This window comes from Ovis aries, chromosome 15 (genome assembly GCF_016772045.2).
Source record: "Ovis aries strain OAR_USU_Benz2616 breed Rambouillet chromosome 15, ARS-UI_Ramb_v3.0, whole genome shotgun sequence".
Classification (NCBI taxonomy): Eukaryota; Metazoa; Chordata; class Mammalia; order Artiodactyla; family Bovidae; genus Ovis; species Ovis aries.
Window position 1 is genome coordinate 6,076,856 of NC_056068.1, and position 19,774 is coordinate 6,096,629.

Consider the following 19,774-nt stretch of genomic DNA (forward strand, 5'->3'; position numbering starts at 1 on the left):
AATCAGCCTCGCACCCCTGCAGGACACTGTGGTTACCATGTGGCTAGCCAACTAAGTATTTGAACAAAGAGGCAAAATCAGTGGCATCACATGCAGCCGCCCAGCAACAGCCTGAAGAGATGGAATCTCCCCTCTTACTTGGTTCCTAAGCTTTCTTTCTATGGAACTCTAGCAGCCATTTAGAACTAGTTTAGAGGACTGGCTTTTTTTGTTTGTCTCTCCAGACTATTCCCAATTACAGCTTCACTTCTGGTTTTAAAGCCCTAAAAACTCTATAGGAAACAAAGGCTAGAGAATTATGAATTGGACACGCTGAGTACCAAAAAGTAATGCAAAGGAGGAAATCTTTCTGCACTGGCAGAGCAGAACAAATTGACTTACAAGCTGTTCATTCCAAACACTGCTAACTTTTCAAATCCCAGAATTAATACCAAAGTGGTGAGAATAAAACTAGGGGCCTTTCCCGATAGCAGGACAGGCATGAGACTTCCTGAATGAATCAACAGACAAATGAATAAACAAATTTAATGGGAGGATATTTGATTTTAACTCAGACATCCTATAAAATCCTATAGATTAAAGCCAGCTGTGGTTGACTGCTGTGCTCTACAAGTATAAATGAAGAAGCATCTTACAGAAAGGGATCTAAAGCAGAGTTCAACATTCAAAAGGTCTTAGAGAGGTACGGAAGGAGCATGGGAGTCAGTACACTATCTGATATCATAGAAATGAAGGTATCAAGAACAACAGTAATTTTGATTGCTTTATTAAAATGTTCCTCATAGAATTCTTTACAAAAACATTCCTAAAAAAGTCATTCAACAAATATCAAGACCTTCTATGTATAGGACATTGATGGAAAAAGCAAAGGAATCTGTGTTCCTGATCCTTAATATAACTCAAAAATATGTAAAATTCAGAAAGGTCAGTTCAAAAGCTTAAATTTTACATCACTTACAATTTCAATAATGCTGAAATTTTAATTTAGTATTGTGCTTATAGTGCTATCCTTATATTTTGTTCGTAAGAACAAAAGTCCATCATTCCCTGCTATATAAAATATTCATGTTCATATTTTAGAGATATATTTATATAAATATATTTATATAAAACAAAATCTTCTGAGTTGCAGATAAATAAAAAAATCTTAAAGAAACCAAAACACTATCAAAGTTAAAATTATAATACATTTCATCCATTAATTCTAGTCTAAGTTTAGACAGAGTTTTAGATCTTCTTCATGAAAGAAATGTACGAACTGTACCCTTGATTGTACCTCTACAAATAGGGCATTTTCTCAGAGAAGGGGCACAGTCTTTGCAAACTACTAGATGACCACAAGGAATAAACACTATGGACACTTCTTTGTCCATACACACTTTACATGTTCTTTCTTCTTGTAGTCTCCTCAATTGTTCTTCTATTGGTAAATCTAAGAAGAGAGAAAAAGTATTAATAAAAGGCAATTTGCTGCTTCTCCTCCAATGAAAAGCCAAGAAAATAAAAAACAATGTTTTCTTCTGGTTTAAATTATTAATATTTTACCTGAAACATTTTCTGTAGGAATGTATTTTATGTCTTGTTGCACTAAGGGAGCAAAAGCAAAAGCATTACTATTACAAATAAGGTTAACAATATTTAGTCACAGAATATGTATTTTTAAACTAACAGTTTGGACTCTGCCCAAACACTATAAATAATTTTCAAAATGTCAAGGCAATGAAAGCCTTCTATCTTTTTGTACAATTACTAGCTTACAAATTAGGTTAAATTATTTTCAGTAATCACAAATTATTAATACGAGCATATTTTCAATTGACCTAGAAAGTTTCAAAAGTAATTTTTCAGCACTCACCAAATAAACGCTTGTATAACATGGGATCAATTTCTTGTAGAGAGTTTTTGAATACGGTGGCTGCAAAATTTCCTTTCACTAAAATAGTATCAATCAGTTCTCTTGCTTGTAAAGATGTTTGTGTTTTCTGTTTAATAACATCATGGTCTTGTTCACTAATCACCCTGGCAGTTAGGAGACTATCCAGAATTGGAAGCACACAAGTCAAATGTTGAAAAAGTGCCATTCTATTCTTCCGGATTAATGACAGGTCATCTTTATAGAAAAGAACACAAACATAATCACATTCAAACTCTGCCCGCAAACTTCCTTCCACATATACACATATAACTGAATGAAAACAACCATAATTCAGTATCAGTTAGCACAGAAGTTGATTGCTAGCTTGGCAGTACCAAAGTAGAAAATAACTCTATTTATAATAAGAACTAATGCTGAGCACTGTGGTAGGCACTTCATATGTATTAACTCATTTCATCTTTACAACAGCCCAGCTCAGTCAGTAAAGAATCTGCCTGCAATGCAGGAGACCCTGGTTTGATTCCTGGGTCGCGAAGATCTGCTGGAGAAGGGATAATACCCACTCCAGTATTCTTGGGCTTCTCTTGTGGCTCAGCTAGTAAAGAATCCGCTTGCAATGCAGGAGACCTGTATTCGATCCCTGGCTTGGGAAGATCCCCTGGAGAAGGGAATGGACACCCACTCCAGTATTCTGATCTGAAGAATTCCATGGACTGTATGGAATTTCCATGGAGTTGCAAAGAGTCGGACATGACTGAGCGACTTTCACTTTCACTAGTGTCCTTATAGGAGAAGGCAGTGGCACCCCACTCCAGTACTCTTGCCTGGAAAATCCCATGGACAGAGGAGCCTGGTAGGCTGCAGTCCATGGGGTCGCTAAGAGTCGGACACGACTGAGCGACTTCACTTTCACTTTTCACTTTCATGCATTGGAGAAGAAAATGGCAACCCGCTCCAGTGTTCTTGCCTGGAGAATCCCAGGGACGGGGGAGCCTGGTGGGCTGCCGACTATGGGGTCGCACAGACACGACTGAAGCGACTTAGCACCAACAGCAGCAATGTCCTTATTTAGTGGATAAGAAAACAGAGGCACAATGAGGTAAATAAACTGCTAGAGTATATAAAACTAGGCAACTTGGTGTCATAATCTCTGCTTTCAACAATTCTGCAATACTGCTAATCTTTAACCTAAATAAACCTTAGAGCCAAATGAAATTGAAATTTCAATCCAATCTAGTCCAAGTGGGAAAGGCAAAATCAAGAGAATTAAAATGACAGATTTGTTTCTTAAATTATCAGTCACCCATAAAACTTAAAATTCCATTTAATTATTATTTCCCCAAATTATACATGGTATCATCATTAGCTCAATATTTTATAACAATGGGGAAAAGGCACATTTTGAAAAAGAAATCCTACTTGTCAAACCTTCCTGTGCTATAGGATCACTATATTCTCCTTTAAAATCTAGATTTTGTATCTACTAGTAAAATATTTTACACTTGAAACTCTGTAATTGCATTATCTTTATGGAATATGACTTATGAATCCAGGTTTGTTAATTAACTATCATATAGTTTTACCATGATCCATTAAGCTTTACTATAAAATAAAAAGAGAAATTGAGTTGTCTAAAGAAGGATTATTTGAGTGGAGATGATTGATAGATTTTAGAAATTCTGACTCTATCAAATAGGACACGTAAATAAAACCATTTAACAAGGAACATCGTTTAACTAGTGCCTAGTCAGATGGTCCAGGCTCAAGATACACATTTTGAAGAGGACTGAAGCTCTGAAAATAAATGAGAAAACGAACAGAACCGTGTCTGGGTAAAAAGTCAATGTTCCACACATACCTGCTGAACAAATGAACAATCAAGGCTCAGCAATTTAAGGAGCAGTTGGAACAAAGAAATTTGAAGTAGATTACAGCAGAGGGATGGAAGAATCAGAATTTACTATATTGTTAAGTAATTTATTATTAAGAAGTAGTGATATATTAGAAAATTAAAATATAATTTTATATTGAATTATATTCATTTTAAAGTTTTTTATTTTTCTAATTACATTTTACTTAAACTAATAAGTTCTGTGAAATTCTTAAGATTTCCAGAATAAGACTGCTACTGACTGAGGAAAATAGTCTCACTTCAAAGTCATAGGCTATATTATAGCTTATAAGAAAGTAAAGACCTGAATATACCTTTTATTCTTTTATTCTGGAAAAAAAATATCCTAAGTTGCCTCTTTAAGTGCACATTTGTAAAGAAATCACCCACCTACCATTCTCGGAAACTAGAAATTAATTACTAACACAAATGTAAGAATTTTCACTGTCATTTAAAAAATATTTCTTGGGCACAGACTGCGCAGACACATGAAAGTTATACCGTTTGTTGACTTGGAGTTATCTCTGGAAATTGTTGATTTTTTTTTAAGAAAAATAAGCATTTTATAGCTGGATGGCTTTAGACTTCATAGAGTTTTTAAACAGTTGTGGAGATGAGTGTTCTCTTCTTTGAGCAGTTGTTCACTGACAACCAGTGGTAAGAATGTGACAACTACAGGAAGAACTTGGCAAGGCTGGGCAAACTTGGACTATACTACTGCTGTACTGGTGACATGTACAACTGAATAAGTAAGTCACACTTTGGTAAATAGAGGATACTGTATCACCATGATACAGCATGGTATGTCTGTCTGGGTTGGCCAGGGGTAGATTTACCCAGGAATGGAGTGGACAATCTCACAGTCAACTATCCTGGGAGGAAAGAGGTCTCAGAGGGCCATGAACCAGGGCAGGGGTGCAAACCTTTCTCATTCTGGGCTTTGTGGGTATTTGTGGGACTCCTGACAAATCTGTACACAGGTCAAGAAGCAACAGTTAGAACTGGACATGGAACAACAGATTGGATCCAAACTGGGAAAGGAGTACATCAAGGCTGTATATTGTCACCCTGCTTATTTAACTTATATGCAGAGTAAATCATGAGAAATGCTGGGCTGGAGGAAGCACAAGCTGGAATCAAGATTGCCAGGAGAAATATCAATAACCTCAGATATGCAGATGACACCACCCTTATGGCAGAAAGTGAAGAGGAACTCAAAAGCCTCTTGATGAAAGTGAAAGAGGAGAGTGAAAAAGTTAGCTTAAAGCTCAACATTCAGAAAACTAAGATCATGACATCTGGTCCCATCACTTCATGGCAAATAGATGGGGAAACAATAGAAACAGTGACAGACTTGATTTTGGGGGTCTCTAAAATCACTGCAGATGGTGATTGTAGCCATGAAATTAAAACACACTTGCTCCTTGGAAGAAAAGCTATGACCAACCTAGCCAGCATATTAAAAAGCTGACATTACTTTGCCAACAAAGGTCCGTCTAGTCAAACCTAGGGTTTTTCCAGTCGTCATGTATGGATGTGAGAGTTGGATTATAAAGAAAGCTGAGCACCGAAGAATTGATGCTTTTGAACTGTGGTGTTGCAGAAGACTCTTGAGAATCCCTTGGACAGCAGGGAGATCCAACGAGTCCATCCTAAAGGAAATCAGTCCTGAATATTCATTGGAAGGACTGATGCTGAAGCTGAAACTCCAATCCTTTGGCCACCTGATGCGAAGGACTCATCTGAAAGGACCCTGATGCTGGGAAAGATTGAAGGTGGGAGAAGGGGACGACAGAGGAAGAGATGGGTGGATGGTGTCACTGACTCAATGGAATTGAGTTTGAGTAAGCTCTGGAAGTTGGTGATGGACAGGGAAGCCTGGCATGCTGCAGTCCATGGGGTCGCAAAGAATCAGACATGACTGAGTGACTGAATGAACTGAACTGAGCCTTGCTTGGGACTTTCCTAGTCATTTGTGTAAACTGGTCAGAGCTACACAGAGATCAATCAGGAGCTAGGCAGAGAGATTCATGAGGATGGGTTTAGGGGCACCAAAAGAGCACACATACATTTATAGCTATCAACTGCCATGTGTGATATAATGTCCTTCCATGATCCCTAAATCTTCGGTAAGAGCTTAAGAGTTGTATTCTGTTTTCAGCTGTGTTGAAAGGACTCTTGGATCTGGTCCATGCTTGAGAAAGAGTGGCCAAGGAGGGATCAACATTTCTCTCTGTCCAGGCCAAAGTGATGATGGAAGCAGAGCAACCAGATGAGAATGAACATGCTGAGAGGAGAGTTTTTTGAAGAGCAACAGAGCAGAGCTAACAAGAAGACATGGCTAGCATGGAAGGTCACAGGCAACTTGTCTTGAGAGAATGTGAAACAGTATTCCAGCACTCTTTTAAATAACAGAAAGACACTTCAAAGGGGAACTCAGATCTTGTGTGGGCAATAGGAAACTTAATGATAACTTGCATATTACTTTACAGTCACAGGTTGAGAAACACTGTTATGCTACTATTAATAGTTGTCCCTGATCCCACCCCAATTTACAGTGAAGAGGACAGAGTAACTAATCCGAGATAAAAAATGTGCCGTGGGCTTCCCTGGTGGTCCAGTGGTTAAGAATCCATCTTGCAATGCAGAGGACACTGGTTCAATCCCTGGTCTGGGAAGACTGAACGTGCCAAGAAGCAATTAACCCTGTACACCACAACAACTAAGCATGCGCTCTAAAGCTTGAGAGCTGCAACTGCTGAAGCTCGAGTGCCAGAGTCCGTGCTCCACAACTGGAGAAGGCATTGCAACGAGAAGCCGGGCACCACAACTAGAGAAAGCCCACGTGCAGCAAGGAAGACCCAGTGCAGCCAAAAATTTTTTAAAAAACAAAACATTCTTTTTAATGTGCCATGAATAATTATATACACAATCAATTATTCAGAGTAAAAACAGAAATTAAGCAAAGGCAGGAAAATTTGCTTTCACTCAATATATACAATTTCAATTTACTAATAAGCAACCAAATATAGTTTACTGTGAAGAAAGTTTTCAGAATTCAAACATAGAAGACTGAACATAAAATCCAATTGGATTAATGAGTATATTTTCAATAACATATACAGTGGCATCCTTATGGAAATAAAAACTGTAAATAAATGTGTACCTGATTCTCTTTCCTCAGTTGCTCTTTCTTTCTCCTCTTCCCTTATTTCATCTTCTGCATTAAGTAAATCTAATACAAGATCACTGATGGTTTTATAATTCTCTCCAGTCATTAGGATTTTACTCTGAACTGTCTGCTTTACCAGCCTTCTACTAAAGCCCATTTCCAAAGCAGCTTTAACCACAGGTGTATTCATCATGACTGAATCTTCTGAATGGTTTTCTCCAGGTCCAAAATGAATAACTATATGAAATAATGAATTTAACACATTATGAGAGAGTCTGTATATTTTCTAAATTGTGATTTATTACAATATCAAAAATATAAGGCCCAGAAAATATGCAGGTACTATTTTTGTACTACCTTTCGTAAATTTAAAATAATGATATACATGTTCAGTCACTAAAATAGGAACACGGAACGTATTCAGATACAAAATATGCCTTATCTAGTACAACTATAAGTGGGAGAAAGAAATAGAATGTTGGTGCTGGTAGATCATCCCAACCAGCATTGAGATTCCTTTTTCCCCAAGTTGAATGAACAAATGAGCTTTCTAAATTAAATATGTTTTATATAATTTTGAAATAGGCCAATTGTCACCACTCATCTCTATTACTGCAGTGGCGTTCTACAACACTGTTCTTATCTATTTTATTCTCAATATTGTAATCAGAATGACTTTTTAAAAACACAAATCTGAATTTCCATAAATTCCATCAATTCCTTTGCCTTTAAGGTAACATTCAATTGTGCCTTATAAGATCTTACACAATCTGGACCCTAACCCCGTCAGCCTCACTACTTGCCACTTACTCAATTGTCTTCTACCCCAGAAGTCACAAACTGACAGCTGCTGGTTCAAATTCTGCCTATTGTGCTGACTACTGTTAAGCCAGCCTGCTTCATTGATTCACCTGTTTACAAATCCTACTTCCATCCATACAAAAGTTTGTTCAGTTCTTCTAATATGCCTGTTCTCCTTTGTCACTTATGTCTCACGTGCTGTTCTCTCTGCCGAGAATATTCTTTTCTTCCATTTGTTATTTGGTTAACTTTTACTCTTCTGTTTGCTTCTGTGCTAAGACAATACTTCTTCTGGAAAGGCTTTTCTGATTCTCCAAGTCTGGGCTAATGTCCCATATGTGCTCTAAGAGCCCACTTTATTTTCTGCACCATTATCCTATCTGTGCATTTTCCTGTATCTTTTAGACTAGCAGCTCATGAGAACAGGTGTTACATTTATTCTGTTCTTTGTTTCTCAGAATAGCAGAAGCACAACAAATATTTATTGAATTTAACACTAGATAATGGAGAAGGGCTTATTCAAATATTGGCTCTATCACCTTTTAGGTTAAGGTGATAGGTTACGTAACCTCTCTGAGCCTCCAAGTCCTTACTGAAAAAAATGGGAATATTATTTTCTACTCTCTCCATTTCATAGAAATAATATGTATACAATCTAATGTCATAGCGCATCTGTTCCCACACTGGTCTGAAAACTGGATGTATGCAGTTTGTTAAAACTAGAGACAGTCAAGCCCCACTTTTAGATACTATGATTCAGTTCAGTAGGGTTAAAGTGAGACTAGAAATCTGTATTTTTTGGAGTTCCTCAGGCAATTATGATACGCACTAAGGTTTGAAAAATATCAAGTGTATCTAAAAATTCATTGTAAATTATAAATAATAACATAAATGTATATTATGTAATTATCAGCTTTCAATCGTAACAGTAGCAAATGATTCTAATATTTAAATGTAGCAATTATTAGTATACATACTTGGTGACTCTGCATTTTCATCTTCTGGATTGTTTGAAGTAGATAACAGCTACAAAAAATGTACATAAATTAAAATGTAAATTTTATCTTATTCACTGCAATAAAAATTAATCAAGAGACCTGTTCAATTTATTGCAAACTGACTTGTTTATTGGCAACATGGTTTTTTATGTCAAAAGTAGAATTTTATTTACATTCAACAGCAATTCTGTAGGCCATAAACTAGTAAGACTTTCTTCACGTGTGTATGTATTAACAAATAAAACTCATTTTCATTAAGGCACAAAAAGGGTTATACCTTTTCAGTGATCTATAAGACAATCATTGTTTACCTATTATCCCAGGGATCTTCCATTTCTGGGTGTTTCTTTGGGATAAGCTGGATCTAACATTAATTCCATTGACCATGGCTAGGAAGTGTTTGACCCTCAAGCTGTTCTATAAGTTCTTATTTGCTTTTCTGGGAAGATTGGAAAGAGCAATACAATTATCTTCCTCAAATCCTTTTAAGAAAAATTTATACAGTATAGCTCATCATCATGGTGACATAGAGTATAACTTAACTGCTACTACCTAGTCAATTGTTTTCCTCAAGTAGTTCAATTTATTACAACTTTATTATAGAGTAATATTCAGAAACATAACTTAAATATTATTTTTCAGAAGGTTTCTAATTTTGCATCTGCTGTTCTCCAAAGAATAGCACTCTCTACTATTTATTGACTATGCCAAAGCCTTTGACTGTGTGGATCACAATAAACTGTGGAAAATTCTGAAGGAGATGGGAATATCAGACCACCTGGCCTGCCTCTTGAGAAATGTGTATGCAGGTCAGGAAGCAACAGTTAGAACTGGACACAGAACAACAGACTGGTTCCAAATTGGGAAAGGAGTACGTCAAGTCTGCATATTGTCACCCTGCTTATTTAACTTATATGCAGAGTACATCATGAGAAGCGCTGAGCTGGAGGAAGCACAAGCTGGAATCAAGATTGCCAGGAGAAATATCAATAACCTCAGATATGCAGATGACACCACCCTTATGGCAGAAAGTGAAGAAGAACTGAAGATGAAAGTGAAAGAGGAGAGTGAAAAAGTTGAGTTAAAGCTCAACATTCAGAAAACTAAGATTATGGCATCCGGTCCCATCACTTCATGGCAAATAGATGGTGAAACAGTGGAAATAGTGACAGACTTTATTTTTCTGGGCTCCAAAATCACTGCAGATGGTGATTGCAGTCATGAAATTAAAAGACGCTTACTCCTTGGAAGGAAAGTTATGACCAACCTAGACAGCATATTAAAAAGCAAAGACATCACTTTGTCAACAAAGGTCAGTCTAGTCAAGGCTATGGTTTTTCCAGTAGTCATGTATGGATGTGAGAGTTGGACTATAAAGAAAGCTGAGCATCGCAGAATTGATGCTTTTGAACTGTGGTGCTGGAGAAGACTCTTGAGAGTTCCCTGGACTGCAAGGATATCCAACCAGTCCATCCTAAAGGAGATCAGTCCTGGGTGTTCATTGGAAGGACTGATGTTGAAGCTGAAACTCCAGTGCTTTGGCCACCTGACGTGAAGAGCTGACTCATTTGAAAAGACCCTGATCTGGGAAAGATTGAGGGCAGGAAGAGAAGGGGACAACAGAGGATGAGATGGTTGGATGGCATCACCGACTCAGTGGACATGGGTTTGGGTAAACTCCGGGAGTTGGTGATGGACTGGGAGGCCTGGTATGCTGTGGTTCATGAGGTCGCAAAGAGTTGGACACGACTGAGCAACTGAACTGAACTGAGCACTCTCTAAGATCATGCTGGGTGTTGAAGAAAGAAAGTATATTTTTAAAGTGATTCTTGTCTTTTCACTAAAATTTACTCTCTGTAATTATCAGAAAGTCAATTGAACAAATGATTTTAAAAAACTGTCCCTTACCTGTTCAAGTAGATGAGGGTAGCTGGCTTGAACTCGACTAATGAACTCTTGTCCTTTAATCTGTATTAAGTATTCACATCTAAAATGTAAACAAAATTAAATCTGGTTATTTAAACAAATTTAAATCTGGTTATTTTAATCTGGCCATTTGTAGCCTGGTAAATATTTCAAATGAACATAAGCATAATTATAACTACTTGACTATTCATTTAGCATATAGGAAGTGGTAAGAGATGCTGCAGTCAAAAGCAAGATATCATCAAGAGGAAGGCTGTAATTGATAATCAGCCAAGGCTGAGGCAGGCAGAGGTCATAAGGCTCTAAAGTCTACTGAGAAAAGCAAGGCTGTCTCCACTCCAAGTTCCCAGCTGCTCTCTTTAACTGTTCTAAGATTCCTAAAAACACTCGGAACACTAACAACAAGGAGACAAGGTAGAAAGTTCCCTAATAAATGATACTGTTCATACATAAGGTATGTATGTATGGATGGATGGATGTTTAAAAGCTGAAAATACACAAAGAGAAAGAATTAGGAAGATGAGCACATTTTCTAGTACGTCAGACATTTACAAGTTTGGCAGTTCCTAGATAATATATATCCACTGTCAAATTTAAGAACAAAATTCAAAGCAAAATTATCAGTTCTTTATATACTCACAAAATTACCACAATAGAAAGCTACCAGCACTTTTTAAAAATGTCTATGTTTTTTAAAGGTATTCTTTTTAATCTTCATAATTTTTGAAATCTGAAATATTTGGGGAGTGCAAAGATGCTATAAGGGAAGACCAGTATTACAAACATATAATATAAACATTTAGTAATCAACATTAACAAATATTAGGAGTGTTGACCATGAAAAATATAATTAAAGGCTACCTGATTTTAATTTAAAAAGGAATGAAAAGAAGCATGGAATAATCGAAAGACATGACAGCAAAATGCTATGCAGTGACCAAAACAGATGAAATGGATCTATAATTACCCTGATGACTCTGTTTCATATTGCAATCAGCCTGGTACTTCTGATCTCCTTCATCCATCTCTTTTTTTCTTTTTATCCAAAGCACTTATTATATTCCAACATGCTATATAACTTATTTATTAAGCTTGTATTAATTGTGTGATCGGTCCTGCTATAAGTTTAGCATATGAGACTAGGAGTTTTGATTTTGTTCAACCAAGTACATTAAATATCTACAACAATGCCTGGTAATAGGTAATTAATATTATTGAGTGTTGAATAAATGGAAATATGTTCAAGACATAATTTTGACGGAAAAGTTTCAAAATAGTACATATTTCTAATTTATATAAAATTTTATACATTTGAGATGTCTCTGGAGGGATGTTCATGAAAATGGTTAACTGTGGTCATCTTTAGGTGGTGAGATTTCTTGACACTTAAATATTTTCTCTCTGTACTTTCCTATAATGTGTGACTTGGGTTTATAATGAGCATGTTATTTTAATATATACATATTTATATTAATTACACACACAAAGAAATCCTGAACTATTTATCTTAAATTTCCACCAAAACTTTTTAAGCAGTTATTTTTCTAAGTAAGCCTCCCTAAATTTATTCACAAATGTATTTTTTGAAACAAAGGCAGACTAAAGTAACAGTTGATTAAGTTACACACATAAAACTCATCTTACACACATGTGCATAGAAAATCTCAAAACAATTACCGTGGAAACCACTTGGCATGTTCCACCCATGGATCATCTCCAGATTCCCAACACCTCAGTCCACCATCACAGCAAAAGCATTTCACATCATCACTGTGACCTAAAATTAATTTTGGACCAAAACTTATGAATCCATATAATTTTACCACTAAAATGTATAAGATAAACATGTTGAATATTTTTTTAATTATCAGATTAAGCTTCTTACCCACATAATAAAAACCTGCGCTTGCAAGCTGCTCAGGATGAACTGGAACACTAGAGGGCCAGCTGCAGAACGTTTTAATGCGGGCTGCATATGTCTGCATGCTCAGATTAGAAGCAGTGTACCTTGAAGTGCCTTGGAGCTGATTTCCTAAAAACGGACAGCTGGGGAAATGTCTCAGGTGTTCTGACATAGCATCATCCTTCGGTTCCCAATTGCTCAATGTTCCACCACAGGCAAAGCAAGCCACTCTGTCTCCAGGTCCTATGTAGTAAAAGCCTGCCTTTGCCAGGTCTGTTGGTGACAGAAAAGTCAACGGCCACATCTGGAAGGTAAGTAATCTGGCTTTTTCAGTATTCATTGCACAAGGGTAGGAACTTATCCTCAAGGCAGAAAAATCTTGATTTGGTCCAGAGTTTAAAAGATTTGATGGAAAGCTTGAATAAGAGCCACTGAAGTAGCCACTGTTTTCCAAACTGGGAAGTAGTGAATGCGTGGAATTTGTTAATGAAGAAGGAAAAGTAGGCTGAGAAGAGGCTCCTGAAACGTTAATTGAATTTAGATTCTGAACAAAGCTACAGCTAGGATACAACTTTTTATGCTTCTCAATAGGATTGTCTCCTTGTTTCCAGTTATCCAGCATCAGTCCACAACAGAAGCATTTGACCTTGTCATTCACACCAGTGTAATAAAAACCAGCACGAGCAAGACTCCTTTCTGAGACAGGAACACCGGCAGGGAAAGCTGAATATGTTGACATTCGGTAGAGCTCACATGAAAAGTCATACTTCAGTTCAAACATGTTGGCACTCTTCATCAAATTTGATAAGAATACACTATTTTCTACTATGTTCATAATGAAATGGATGGGGAGGAAAAGGGACTAGTCTTTCTCTGGGGAGGTAGTTTTGTGCATGACTTTTGATTTTTATTCATTTTAGTACCAGGCTGAACACTTAGAACAGGAAATCTTTCTTTTTTTTTCTTCTATGAATTTAGGATTACAGCATGGCAAGATTCTAAATCCTATACTGATACACTTTAAGGGACAATTATGTACAACTTGCACCTCTGCATACTCTTGATATATACAATGTAAACATGATGCTACACAGTACCTTGTGATGAAAATTAAAGCCTTCATAAAAATGTACAATGCATTAGGTCATCAAGATGCCATTTTGTGGCAGGTGTCTCCACAGGAAGGTCACCCTCTCCACTAGTATGCTTCAGTGACATTCAAGTCAGCCTGAAGATAAAATGTCTCACATAGTTTGTTCTGGCAGAAAGCTATGCTGCATAAGTGTCCCATATACACAAACATATTCAAACTATACTTACTCTTTTTTTAAATTGTGAAATTTTGGAGCCAAGGGAAAGAAAGTTTAAAACCTACCTAAGAATGGATTATTATATTTCACTGATTCTAAGGCGCATATTTCAATATCTCTATTATGGAGAGGTATCTTACAATCAATGGCATATCACATTTTAATTAACAGGATTTTTATTTCTAGGAGGTACATAAAATAATGGCATGCCTTACAAATGATGACATCTTATATTCAGTGAAATATAGTATATCCTAAATCTTGCTCAAATTAATTAATTTTTCTTCCTACAACCATTTTAATAGGGAGAAGAAAACAATCCAAAATTTTCTTCCAGATGAAGAACTTAAGTAGTAACAGAACTGGCTCACAGATCTTAAGACCTGGTTTCAAGATTTAATTACTTCCATAGATAGGTACCTGACTGCTAAGTCATAGTGATGCCTCTAGATCTTAGCAAATTAAACATTCCATTTCAAATAAACTATCAGAGATGAGTATATTTGCTCATTTGATCTCTTAGGCTCAGCTGCATGCTGTTGAAAGCCAACATCAAATCTCCTGATTATGAACTTATTTTTAAAAACAGTCAAAAGTCAGAGTGCTGAGTCTCCAAGCTAAGATGGATAATAAATTTTAAACAAACAAACAAAAAAAAGATGGATTAAAAAATTTTGGTTTTGGTCAGAAACTATTTCACAGATAGCATACCCTGAACCAGAATTTATCTTGACAAAACATAATAAATTTACTTTGTCACACTCCACTTCTTTTGAACAACAGAGACCTCAAAATTCAGAATTTCTCAATTAAAACTAGCTACCAGTAGGCAGGACTACATCAGTAGTATCAGTAATAACCAGTAAACAAGTCATCATGGTTCTTCTAGAAGTGATTTGCAAGCATGTTTCCTGGGTCTCATATATATTGAGGCTTTTTACTGCAGACTTCAATGCTTTCTTTCCAGGTGGCATCAGAAATAGCAGTGATTATTTCCCTCAAAGGTGAATTATTCTGTTTAACTTCAGTATTCCTTTCATTAGTCAATAATTTTACACATTGTTATAAAATGTGTAATATTGTGTTATTTTAAAATATAAAACTCTTGGTGTTATTACTGTCTCTGTGTGGTGTTACCACTATCTCTGTGTTTCTTTCTGAAGTTTGTTCATTTACCAAAAGTAACCATCCACCCATCACTCTCATTCTAATTATTCTCAGAGATAACAACCCATTTGAACAAACTAAATTTTTGACTTTCAAAATATCAGTAGGCTTAGAAATGGTTAATTTATTTACCAATCATCACGTTTATCTTTCATACTTACTCTTATTTTGTTGTACCTATCAAAAAGTTTTGGTTTTGACATTTCTTTGTCACTGAAGAAATCTTTTAACATGCCAAAGGTTTTATATGCATATTTCTCTAACTTAGCAGAAGGCTGAATATTAATTCTTTGTTCTAGATAACTGTCATTCATTTTTAAATCTTTACCAAACACAGGTACAAGTTTTTCTATTCTATACAGCAGCCAGTACGAAACTGCCTGGCCAACTCTGAAAAAAAGTACTTCAACAATTTGTCTCGACTACAATCATTTCTTTATATCCACAAGTCAAATTCAGAATCAAACCTATTATTACTGTGTAATTATACCTCTTATAACTAGATTATATTTTTTAAATTAACATTCTTTGTATATAAAAAGTCCAGTTATCTACTTTGTTTATTCATGCACAAAACTACCTCCCTCAGATCAGACTAAGTCCCTTTTAAGAGTTTTAGGCCTCCATTTTCAGATGTTTTGATTTATAGAAAAAACTGAAAAAAAAAATCTAGAAGAACAGTTCCTCTCTTTTGTAAAACCTGTTTAAAAAAAAAAAAAAAAAGAGTTTTAAAAGTCAAATAATTCATAGATGTTACACCATGATCACTTTGTAAACATTTTTTCCAAAGCACAGTAATAGTATTTACTGAATGTCTACCATATACAAGTTGGTGTGCTAGCCACTGTAGAGGCCAAAAAATCCCAGACGAAAACCAGAGGCCTCAGATTGGTGGCCAGCAGAGGTATTATGGCTGGCTTGCACAGAATTAGACTCCAGCATTTCATTAACTTTTTACTTTGAAATTAACTTATAAAGAGAGAAAATTCGTAAACATAAAGAGTTTTCACATATCCTGCACTCAACTTCCTCCAAATTAGCATCTTATAAAACCACAGTACAACTACAGAAACCAGGAAATTAACACTGAAACAGTGCTATTAATTAATCTGTATGCCTCATTTGAATTCCACCAGCCTTCCAAGTAAGATTTTTCCTGGAAAAATATCACTGTATTTTTTCAATGTTTTAGTTAATTACCAACACTTTTTGTAAGTAAGAGATTTCCAGACTTCCCCAGTGGTCAAGACTCCACACTTCCACTAAATGGGGCAAGGGTTCAGTCCCTGGACAGGGAATTAAGATCCTCCATGTTACGTGGAGGGGCCAAAAAAAAAAGTAAAAGATTTCCCATGACATTCTAGATCCCAATGCTCTCATAAAAATATCCAAAGATCTCACTGTGCCAGGCATATATTTCTGGATGGCAACAATAAGCTAGTGTTAAGCCATGGCTGCACCCTTTTGGGAGGGTTCATGCTCTCCCATTTGGCACTCTGATACAGAGATTCTTTTCCTTTATAGTTTATTACAAATGAGTAGTTTCCTGTGCTATACAGGAGGCCCTTGTTGATTTTATATATACAGAGAGAGTAGTGTGTATATGTCAATCCTATCTTCCTAATTTATCCCTCCCCCTTCTTCCTTTTTTGGTAGTGGTTTCTATGCCTGGGGAAAACCACTCTCAATATGAGTAACACCAATGGCTTCTTTCCCAAAACCAGTGGAATTTTTCACACCTGCCACTGGGGCCCACTTCCTCTAACAAATGTTCTAGTTCCTTGGCTTCTCTCTCGGAATTCCTCTTTCCTTTCTAGTGGTTACTTCTCAGATTGGCTCATCCCCAATCATGCCTCTTCTCACTCTTCACTTCTAGTGGGCAACCTCCCTGATGCCAGGGATATTGGATATGTCTTCCTCTTGGACACTTAGCACATCCAAGTCTCTGATACTGGACGTTAAGTGTGCCTTTTGTCTCTAGCTCAGTCTGTAAAGAATCAGCTTGCAATGCAGGAGACCCGGGTTCCATTCCTGGGTCAGGAAGATCCCCTGGAGAAAGAAATGGCAACCCATTCCAGTATTCTTGCCTGGAGAATCCCATGGATAGAAGACCCTGCCAGGTTACAGTCCATGGGGTCGCAAGAGTTGGACAGGACTTAGCAACTAAATCATCACCCCCTAGTCTGCAGTCTCCTTCACAGAACTGTGCAGCAGCTCTGTATCAATCCTCCTAGCCACACATCCATCCCATCCGGCAAACAATGAAGACACTAAGAGTTTCTGTTGAGAAGTCAATGTCAGCAAACTTGACTGAGCCCCTCAAGGACCGCAGCACCCTCATTTGCATGGTATTAAGGACATCAATTTTACATTAATGACTACAAAGTCTGCTAAGTGATGGTTTAGTACAGGCTTTGGAGTCAGACATCTTGGGTTTCCAATACTCATCAGTGTCCCCGTACCAGAGGTGTGACGTTGGACAAGTAAACCTCCCTGAGCCCAGAGTTTTCTCATTGTCAGTGGAGATAAATATGGCAACTGCTCCCTAGGACTGTGAAAAACCTGAAAGACACATATGAAGTCTTTTGAGAGAGCCTTTGAGTAGACTAGGTCTTAGAAACACCTAATGTTGGCAAAAAATAATGACAAAGTTAATATTACTCTTAGTTTGCTAAGCCGCTTCAGTCGTGTCCGACTCTGTGTGACCCCATGGACAGCAGCCCACCAGGCTCCTCTGTCCACAGGATTCTCCAGGCAAGAATACTGGAGCAGGGTGCCATTTCCTTTAGCATCAGGTAAATATCTCCAGCACTTTAATAACTAGATTAAGAGCACTACAGGATTTCCAGGCCTATTATCAGGAAAACACCAAAAATCTCTTTCCGCCACCACTTGGGAACACTCTTCCATCTGTTCATTAACGAAAGACTCTGCTGCTGCTAAGTCACTTCAGTCGTGTCCGACTCTGTGCGACCCCATAGACGGCAGCCCACCAGGCTCCCCCGTCCCTGGGGCTCCCCAGGCAAGAACACTGGAGTGGGTTGCCATTTCCTTCTCCAATGCATGAAAGTGAAAAGTGAAAGGGAGTCGCTCGGTCGCGTCCGACTCTTCGCGATCCCATGGACTGCAGCCTACCAGGCTCCTCCATCCATGGGATTTTCCAGACAAGCGTACTGGAGTGGGGTGCCACTGCCTTCTCCATGAAAGACTCTAAGTCCTTACTATGGCCAAGCCATCTGGCACCGGCTGAGGCCAGTGATACCTCTTGGGCTTAGTCGCTCAGTCCAGTCGGCTCTGTGCGACCCCATGGGCTGCGGCCCGCCAGGCTCCTCTGTCCAAGGGATTCTCCAGCTGAGAACTCGGGAGTGGGTCGCCATGTCCTCCTGCAGTGATACCTTTCGGCCATCCATTAAACCAACTGTCAAACCCCCACCCCCCCCCGTCCACTGACTCACGGAAAAAGGAAAACAGGAACTGCACACCTGGCAGGAAGGCGGAAGGAAAGCGAGTGTCGGCGAAGCAGGGCCGGAGCCGGCGGCCCCGAGAGCTGGAGGGCAAGTCTGGGCGGCGGAGGCGGAGGCGGGGACCCGCCTGAGGAGACCGGCCTAAGGAGCGCGGCCGCGCCAGTCAGGGCCGCCCGGCTCGCACTATGTTCCCGCGCCGGCTCGCGAGACCCGGGAAGAGCCACAGAGGCGGCCCCCTCCCGCGCAGCGTCCCCGGGGGTCGCGCGCACGCGCACGCTCACTCACCGCAGTCCTGGTCGCCGGCCTGCGGCCCGGCGCCGTGCGCGCCAGAAATATGCCTGCCGAGACCTGGCGGGCGCCACCCGTCGCCCCCGCCGTTCGGGGCGGGCCGGAGGCTCCCGCGGCCTTTTAACCGTCTTCCCCACCCCCACCCCGCCCCGCCCCTTCCCCACCCACTCCTCGCTCCCCGCGTCCCGCACTCCTCCCAGCGGTTTGCTTGTGAGCTGGTGCTTTCCTCTGAAGTCTTAGGGGAACTCCAGCGGTAATAACCACACACACTTCCCCTTAATCAGTGGCCTGGCAGACCCACTCGGGGATTTCCATGACCCAGAAAGCGTGACTGTTTCTTAACCGGGGCGGATCGACGTGGCATTTACTGAAATACCTTTACTTCATTGTTCGTGGGTCAGAGGAAATCTTCATAATCTGTGAGAGGGCAAGATGATCATTGGTCAGCCTGACTGGAAAAGGTGCATCTCCCCACGTAATAAAATATTAAACTTTGTGCAAGCTTTCTGATTTATTTTTACTTTTTGTTCTAATTGTAAAGCATAAGTGGAAATGTAGGGGTTTTGTTAAAAAAAAAAATCACAAGATTCTCCTTTTCAATTTATTTTTAGTCTGAAAAAAAAGGTTACCATATTAGTTTAGTGGGGAAAAAAATTGTTTTTTTCTGGTTGATTGGTTATATTTATAACTAGGGTGGAGTTGGCTGTAAAACAAATTCCTCTTTGTAGGCTTCAGTTTCACAGGGGAGATGTCTGCCATGATAGCCTCATAGAAATCTGAAGTCAAGTCTCACTACACATATTTTCCTCAACATTTCCTGCCTAAGGAGTCAATTTAAGCACATTTATCTAAAGACAGTGCATGCCAGGATAACAGATTGGGAAAGCTCACCTGATTTTCCTGCCTTCCAGTAAATCAAGAAAAAGATACCAAGCACTAAAGGCAGAACTGTAATGTTACTTAGTACTTCACTCTCCT

At 38.5% G+C, this 19,774-nt stretch overlaps 1 protein-coding gene across 3 annotated transcripts; it reads right to left on the reverse strand.

The window, feature by feature from the left end:
- Positions 1 to 750: 750 nt before the first annotated feature.
- Positions 751 to 18,891, reverse strand: BIRC3 (baculoviral IAP repeat containing 3). 3 transcript variants are annotated; one of them, XM_015100874.3, is made up of 9 exons: positions 18,794 to 18,891; positions 12,550 to 15,744; positions 12,342 to 12,441; positions 10,647 to 10,725; positions 8,718 to 8,766; positions 6,934 to 7,176; positions 1,856 to 2,110; positions 1,546 to 1,587; positions 751 to 1,432 (listed from the first exon to the last, which is right to left on the reverse strand). In XM_015100874.3, the coding sequence occupies exons 2-9, from the start codon at positions 13,400 to 13,402 to the stop codon at positions 1,239 to 1,241; spliced, it is 1,815 nt and encodes a 604-aa protein (XP_014956360.1). In that variant the 5' UTR covers positions 13,403 to 15,744; positions 18,794 to 18,891; the 3' UTR covers positions 751 to 1,238. The 3 variants fall into 3 exon arrangements, with proteins under 3 accessions (XP_014956360.1, XP_011950710.1, XP_042088783.1); XM_012095320.4 differs by having other exon boundaries at positions 18,527 to 18,891; XM_042232849.1 differs by having other exon boundaries at positions 18,500 to 18,891.
- Between the last annotated feature and the right edge of the window lie 883 nt (positions 18,892 to 19,774).